The following is an 8,645-nucleotide window of genomic DNA, read 5'->3' on the forward strand; positions in this document are numbered from 1 at the left end:
TGGGGAAGTGTGTGGGTTTTAGCTGGATTGAGGTCTGTGGAAGCCTATCTACGATCAGGAGGCACATGGGAGGGCTGTTTGGGCTACTTGCAGGGAGGGACCATCTACCACTGTAGAGCGCAGCGGCTTTTCATGTGGCCTACTTCAGGGCGGGTGAATCTGCCACCGTTTGCTATTTGCTGACAAGTGTCATACCAATCGGTAACATGGTAGTAAAAACGTGATTATATTTATACCAGATGTTTCTTATATTATATCATCCGATTATAGAAGTAGATTACCGTGTCAGTTTATCAAATATCTACGGGTGGTCTAATTTTTTTTTCTAGAATATAATCCTTTATCCCATTACAGTCAAACTGTCATCCTCAAGTAAAATGTCATATCAACCCAATCACGCTTTTTTTATTTTGTTGGCTGACGCTAATATTTATCAGTGCGTTATACACGATATAGTTTCACTTATCTTTCTAATTAGTTAAGTTCGTTATACATTAAGCTCTTAGTCCTCACGACATTTGCCTCCCATGTAGATGTCGACTTGTTGATGATGAGCATTAGCAGGGCGTTCAGACGACCAACATCACTATTCGATCTGTGATGTGATCGTGCTACGATGGCATCTTAGTTTTATTTTTACAAACGTGAGGAAAATAAAAGCGCGCAGGAAGCTTCGTCGAGAAACGAGTATCTGCGTAGTGGTTGGGCACGTTACAATCCCTTCGTTACGGAAGCAGGTTGGTCTCTAGTCGGTGTCGTAAAAAAGTAATTGGAAGAAGCAAAAATCACAGGCAACCCACTTTTACTTCAGCTAGCGAGGCCTAGGAAAGCCTTTTGCAACCAGGTCAGAAGGGTGGGTCTTAATTTACTCAATCTAATTCCCATTCCCAATTTTAAGAACTGAAACATGAGCTTAACTAGATCAAATACACCAAATTAGAACTTGCAATCACAATAAGACAATTATATATGTATATTAAGCAGCTGCGGGCTACATGAACCATTTTGATCTGCAGCCACTTCAGCTGTTGCTACTGCCGTAATTACCACCGCCGCTAGTATTAGATGACATCAAGACACCACACACGAAAAGAACCCTACTAAAAACTATAGCAAATTCGCGGTTCTTCTCATCTACTTAGACCGAGGGATTGGCGCCGGACGATTAAAAAATAAGACACCATATGTAGAGAGGTAAGGTCGGTGCAGCACCAGGAGGGATACAATTAATCTAGGCGTTCGGCGCATTGGCGCAGAAAGACTAAACTAGACTCTGAAGTTCTTGCCGGAGAAGGTCTGGCCGAACTGCCAGTTGGCTGGGGAGATGTTCCAGGAGGTGGAGGTGCGCCGGTCGCTGCTGGTGACTCGGAAGGAGAGGGCCTGGCCGACAAGGACGGCGTTGGACTGCCAGTTCTGGCCCCAGTTGCGCGACATGGGCACCCATCCGGTGCGGGACCCCTTCACGCTGGCGCGCACGATATCACCGGCGCCGGCCACGTTGGTGATCAGCACCAGGTTGAAGTACATATGGCCGTTGACAGTGAAGCGGATCCCACCGGCCTTCCGGCACGGCACCCTGCCATTTAAGACGTGAGGTCAATTTCTCTTTGACGATTTGACAAACACTTGCGGTGCGGAAAGGAAATGGGCCAAGTAGTCTGCTCGTGCACATGCGGCGGTCTCGGTATTCCATGTTCACCTCGGCATTGGGACGCGTGAATTGCTGGCGGAGTGGAGCAACAGATCACGGGCGGGAGAAGATTTGATGGGCGCAGCGGCAAGTGGTCGGCGAACATGTCATGTTCAACAAGGAGGGACCATTAGAACTACCGCACTGCGGCAGTCGTGGCACGTTTGTTTCCTTTTAGTTTGTCTTAGTTTTAAAAAACCTTTTAATTGGTTAATCAACCATTAAACTAAGTAAACCGCACAACGAATTTTTTTTCCGCTTAATTAAAAAGCAGAGCAAAGGAGGAGGCGATGTATCATTACCGGCGGTAAGAGACAGGGACGATTCCGGCTCGGTACTCGGCGATCTTGAGGAACATGGGCATGGCGAGGTCAAAGTGCTGGCGAGGCGGGTTGCACCACCCACCGTTGTCGGAGGGCAGCGCGTAATTCGGCGGGCAGAAGTTGGTGGCCGTGATGACGATGCTGCCGCCCTTGCACCACTTCGGTTCGTCAGTGCACTGGAGCTCAAAGCACGCCCCGCAGCTCTGCCCCGAGTTGAACAGCGCCGTGCTTAGTGCCGTCGTCTCTACCCCATACCCTTGGCTGTACAGGTTCCCGTACCCACACGCCCCTCCTGCAACAGACAGCTTAAATCGCTAAACATCAAGCAATTAAGAGAATACAGGGGAAGGAGACGAAATGTGTATATACCCATGGTTCCGGAGGCGTCGCTGCCGCCGTAGAAAGTGGCGTGGGCGCTCTGCCAGGGGCCGCCGGAGTAGACGCCAGGAATGCGGGCGTCGGCCAGGAAAACAGAGCATGCGAGCACCAGCACGGATAGTGCTGCGGCAATTGCCATTGAGTAAGGGGAAGAATTGAATGAGGAATGGGAGGAAGTGGGGAGGCAGGTGGAGTACTTAAAAGCAAGCAAGCGAGGTGAGCGAGGAGAACAATAGCAGCGAGGAGAAATTCAATGCACAAAGTTAAAGTGAAAACTGGAAGACAGGCCCACAGAGATGAGCAACGTTAATGGTGGTTGGCCACGGCGAGACTGTTGAGGTCGTCGTGTAGCGAGACGCTGGGGAAGGGCAGAGGGAAGAGAACATGGTTCGCGATAAGGTGCTGCGCGAGGGAACGGAACGGCGCGGGGTTGCGCCGCGGTTTGTGGGGTCGGGCCGCGGCAAGTATAGACGGATTCGGGGATTGTGTAGAAAGGCGGTTGCATACGATATGCTGCAATGTGAACACCAACTGTTGGGTTCCTTGCGATCGGAGTTGTTGATGGAGATGCGTCCCATCAGATGTCAATTTGTCGGTCGGTGTTCCAGTGAAATTGACGTCCCGCGGATTTTTCTTTTAAATTTAAGACCAACAAGCCACGGTGGCAACTGGCAAAACTTGTGCCGGTGGTCGGGACGATTAAGTTTTTTAACCTGCAAGAATGGGATCTTCGAATGTAAAACATAATTTGCCTACTCCACGACCTAAAATTTCACTACTTTCTTTTATTAAGAAAATGTCACACTAAACTATAAAGATTTCACGATGTGAGATCTAAATTTTATGGCCGTGAGCTTGGAACAAGCAACGTTATCTTATCATGAACTGTAATTAGACTTTAAAGCTGTGCTAAATAAACAGCTTCCCCCATATTTTCTTAAAAGTGATCGTATCCAGTGTTAATTAATATTATGTGCTAGACCTAGACACTTATTTTGGAAGCTTAAAAATATCGAAGAGAATTTAGATACTTTGATTTTAGGCTGAACAAGTTGAACCCAGTTTACTTTTCAGCTGTTGGATTAGTTTCAAGCATTGTAGTGTAGAACAGTAGAAGTATCAGCTCACTACAAATTTGATGTAGCAGGTAAGGAGCGAGGCTTGATCCGGTAGGTCCTTTCAATATTGATCGGGTTATAAAGTTGTTCTGCTTCGTGTCCATTTCAAATGTAAAGAAGTTTTTGTGATCAGGACGATTTTCCCCCCTCGTATGAAAAGTTTCAACGTACTAATGAGTGAAATCGCATGCCCTCGTGAATTGATTCCACCATGACTCTGAAACACTGTAAACACCTTCAGCTCCACCAAAAGGATCGGAGTACTGGAGGACAAAGGAATAGCGAAGAAGTTTCCATCAAAACTCGTTCTGGTACCTCACAAGTTAAGAAGAGAATAGGAGATCCCCCTCCTGATACCTTTTACAGTAAGATTTGAAAGAAAAGTCTCGTATCAAACTTTATGCTCTTCAAGTGTTAAAAAGGTATTCGTAATGTAGAAACCTCATAGGTGAAAGGCAAGAGACAAAATAATTCTTTGTCCCCATTGAAGTAAAAGATAGGGAAAGACCACGGATTTTTTGTTATTAAAGGTAAACTTCATAGCTTCCACGGATTTTTATTTATTTCCGTTATTAATTTAGAGACAAATTTTTTATTTCCATTGTTAATTTAGAGACAAAAATAAAATATCCGTAATGGAACTAAAATTTTTATCACTAAATTTAGCAACGACAATCAATTTCCGTCGCTAACTTTAGCGACGGAAAAAAAAATCCGTCGCTAAATAATGTCAACGATAAAAAAATTAGCGATTGAAATTTTTGGCCGTTTTATAACAAATTACAAACCATGAGTACTATCTCAATGAAAGTTATACTGTTTAGGGTTTAGGGTATAAGATTTTAGGGTTTTAGTTTAGTGTTTAAGGTTTAGGATTTAGGGTTTGAGATTTAGGATTTAGAATTTAGGGTTTTAAAATTAGGATTATAGCGTTTAGGGTTCTAGGTGATTCAAAATCTATCACAAAAAATGCACTAGCTAACTAGTAACACTACTAAAAAAACTATTTTTAACGACGGTATCAAATACCGTCGTTATTGATGATTCAACAACGACAAGATTTAGTGCTCGTCGTTGATGTGTATGCATTAACGACGGTATTTATTCATGTCGTTAATGCTTTGGCATTAACGACTGTATTTGTTATTTTGGTCGTTAATGTCATGCCTTTAACGACGGAATTTCCTCCCGTCGTTATTGCAACATTCTAACTAGTTAAGAAAAAATTATAATAAAAATTAACATAGTGGATAATATTAGTTTCGTTAATTCACACATGAATATAGAAGTGACATAAATATACCAAAAATAGAAAATATAAAATTACTAAAAATAATAATAAAAAAATCAAAGGCTTCGAAAAGTGAGATTTAAATTAAATTGAAGACACAAAAATATCTCCTAATTCAATGGTTGAGATAAATCAAATCAAAGATACTAAACTATCTTATAATCCAACGGTTGAGATAATGTTTGACTCAAATAAAGTAAATAGCATTAAACTCTACCCTCATCTAATCCCATGCGTTTAGCCCCAATCCTAATCCAACCCACGCTCATTTTTTCCCCTAAATGCATCAACCCTTATTTTTGCCACCTATATGCGTCTAAGCCCCCAAACTCCCCTTGCTTCTTTGCGCGCATGACTCTTCATCTTCCTCGCCTTCTTCCATTGCCGTTGAGCTCGAGATATCAGCAGATCTGATAGGCAATAGGGGTGCGCAAGTCCTACGGACAGCAAGGGAGCGCAGGTTCGGCGGGCATCAGGGGCTTGCGCAATTCTTCATCTTCCTCACTTTTTATCGTTGTTGTTGAGCTCGAGAGATCAGCTGGTTCAATGGTTAGCAGGGCGCGCACGTACGACTCTTCATCTTCCTTGGGTTCTGCTGTTGTCGTCGAGCTCAAGAGATCAGCAGGTCCAGCGCGTAGGGAAACCCTATTCCTGCAGTGACATTGTTGGTTCCCTATAGGTCTGTGTTCCCTTCCACCTCTAGGGATTTGAGCACGCAACGACGACTCCTCACTATAGTTCCACCGTCACATAGAAAATCAAGAGATCGGCAGTCCGACGACAATCTCTAAGCTCCTATTTCATGTGAGATATTTTCCTTTCTTCCTTTCTATTACCTCTTCTATTTTCTCTTCATTTTCAATGACAGAGGTCCTTAGAATGATTACTTGTATTTCCTCATCGTTTTCTACCATAGTGATCTTTAGAATCTAATTACTTGTGTTTTCTCTTTGTTTTCTATGTCAGAGAAGTTTAGAATCTGATTATTTGTATTTTCTCTTCGTTTTCTATGGCAGAGATCCTTAGAATCTGATTACTTATTTCCTCTTCGTTTTCTACAGTAGGGATCATTCGAATATGATTTATAGTTAAATTTATCCACCTTTTTGAATATAGAATGACACCCGATAAGAAATGGATAAATCTTTTGAAGCAAATGAAATTCGATGCCCATGTGTTAAATGTGCAAATGCACATTTTGGATCTAGGGAATCTGTTAAAATGCATTTGATTGTTTATGGAATACTCCAAAATTATAGATTTTGGTATCATCATGGAGAAAAGCCAGAGGATGATTTGAAACTACATAATTAGGAAATTAAACTGAAGTAGATGATAATGATTACTTCCTGAAAGATCTTACATCCACATTATGACGATTCAAACGGTGCTAATATTAGTGAGGAACCAAATGATGAAGCTAAAATTTTTTATAGATTATTAAATGATTCAAAAGAACCTTTGTACCAAGGATCAAGGGTTTCAAAATTGTCAGCATTAATAAAGTTACTTCATCTCAAAAATGTTGGACAATGGACAAATAAATCATTTAGCATGTTGTTGCAATCGTTGAAGGAAGAAATATTACCAGAAAATTCTGATCTTCCAGATTCATATTTTGATGCTAAAATGTTTATTAGAGATATCAGCCTTTCTTATGAAAAGATTGATGATTGTAAAAATAATTGTATGTTATTTTGGAAAGACCATAAAAACTTGGATTTTTGTGAAGTGTGTGGAATATCTAGATGGAAGGAGGAAAGGCATAGTGGGGGAACTCAATTCAAAGCTAATGGAAAGAAGATTCCAAAGAAGATATTACGTTATTTCCCACTAAAACCAAGGCTGCAAAGGTTATTTATGTGTTCAAAAACTGCCCCTTACATGAGATGGCACAATGATGCAAGAGTTGATGATGAAATTCTAAGGCATCCAGCTGATTCTATGACATGAAAATCATTTGATGAAAGATATAAAGATTTCTCCTCAGAGGCTCGTAATGTGAGACTTGGTCTCGCAAGTGATGGGTTTCAACCATTTGCAAATGCAAAAACAGCATATAACATTTGACCTGTGATCCTTATTTCTTATAATTTACCACCATTGATGTGTATGAACTTGTCTAACTTCATTTTATCCATGTTAATTCCTGGTCCAGAGAGTAGTGGAGATGCAATTGATATCTATTTGCAACCGTTGATCGATGAATTGCTTGAGTTGTGGCACACTGGAGTAGAAACTTTTAATACATCAACTTCTCAAAATTTTACTTTACATGCTGCTTTGTTGTGGACAATTAATGACTTCCCGGCATACAAAATTTATCTGGATGGAGTACAAAGGAAATTTAGCATGTCCTTGTTGTAATAAGGATACTTGCTCAATGAGATTGAAAAATGGTGGTAAAGAGTGTTATATGGGTCATCGACGTTATCTCCCATTGAACCACAAATGGCGCAAGGATAAGAATTCCTTTGATGGTACAGTTGAAATGAGATTGCCACCTAAATCATTTCCTGGAAAAGATATTTTAAGTCAAGTTCAGGATTTGGAAGGCATAATCTTAAGTAAGGATACTACTAGAAAGACAAAAATATCTCATGACAAACGGGGTGATAATTGGAATAAGAAGAGTATATTCTTTGAGCTACCATATTGGGAAACATTGTTATTAAGGCATAATTTGGATGTGATGCATATTAAGAAAAATATATGTGACAGTGTTCTTGGAACAATTATGGATATTAAAGGCAAAACTAAAGATTGTTGGGGTTGCAAGGTTGCAAACATAGTCCCATATTGGAAACACATGAGAAAGATCATGGGTTTATAAGAGAAAAGATATCTCCATTGGCATGAGGCCTTTTGGGAAGAGCCCAAGAGCAAAATCATGAGGACTTAAGCCTAAAGTGGACAATATCATACCATTGTGGAGATATCTAAATTCTTTTCGATCCTACAAAGATAACCACAAAACACGTCTTGATTTACAACTCTTGAATATAAGGTCTGAATTACCTCCTGTTGCAATAGGAGATGATCTTGAGTTTCCCACAGCACCTTACACATTGTCCTCTAGTGAGAAACATCAGCTTTGTTTATTTCATAAACAATTAAAAATGCCTGATGGCTTTTGTTCAAACATTGCGAATTGTATAAATGTTAGGGAGAACAAGGTTTCAGGTGGAGAACAAGGTTTCAGGTTTAAAGAGTCATGATTGTCACATCTTGCTAGAATATCTTATTCCTCTTGCAACACGTGGATTACTTTCAGAATCAGTGTATGAAGCTCTTGTTGAGCTATCAATGTTCTTTTCTAGTTTGTGTTCCAAATTACTAAAGATGGAAGACTTGAAACAACTTGAAAGGCAAATTCTTATCACACTTTGTAAGTTGGAAAAGATTTTTCCACCCTCATTTTTTGACATCATGATACATTTGCCGATTCATTTAGCAATGGAAGCTATGCTTGGTGGACCTGTTCAATATCGATGGATGTATCCAATAGAACAAAAGTTGAGTACTTTCAAGTCATATATTCGAAATAAAACTCATCCAGAGGCATCAATTACTGAGGGTTATATCGTAAATGAGTGTATCAGTTTATGCTCAAGATATTTCGGCACATCTGATTGTGGGTGTATGGAAAGTAATGATGGTTTATCCATATTTTCATCCATTGAAGAGTTATCAACAAGAATAACATGCAATTTGGATCGTGTTGACCAAGAGCGAGCTCACATCTACATATTAAAGAATTGTGAAGAAGTTCAATCATTTTACAGGTATGAAACTATAAACTTATTCTTCCATATTGTTGTTTTAATTATGATTTATCTCTAAAT

General features: G+C 40.4%; 1 protein-coding gene across 1 annotated transcript; it reads right to left on the reverse strand.

The window, feature by feature from the left end:
- Positions 1-913: 913 nt before the first annotated feature.
- Positions 914-2,656, reverse strand: LOC122051509 (expansin-A4-like). The gene is made up of 3 exons (XM_042612689.1): positions 2,383-2,656; positions 1,993-2,305; positions 914-1,576 (listed from the first exon to the last, which is right to left on the reverse strand). Exons 1-3 carry the CDS (start codon positions 2,528-2,530, stop codon positions 1,267-1,269), a joined length of 771 nt encoding a protein of 256 aa, XP_042468623.1. The 5' UTR covers positions 2,531-2,656; the 3' UTR covers positions 914-1,266.
- Between the last annotated feature and the right edge of the window lie 5,989 nt (positions 2,657-8,645).

This window comes from Zingiber officinale, chromosome 1B (assembly GCF_018446385.1).
Source record: "Zingiber officinale cultivar Zhangliang chromosome 1B, Zo_v1.1, whole genome shotgun sequence".
Lineage (NCBI taxonomy): Eukaryota > Viridiplantae > Streptophyta > Magnoliopsida > Zingiberales > Zingiberaceae > Zingiber > Zingiber officinale.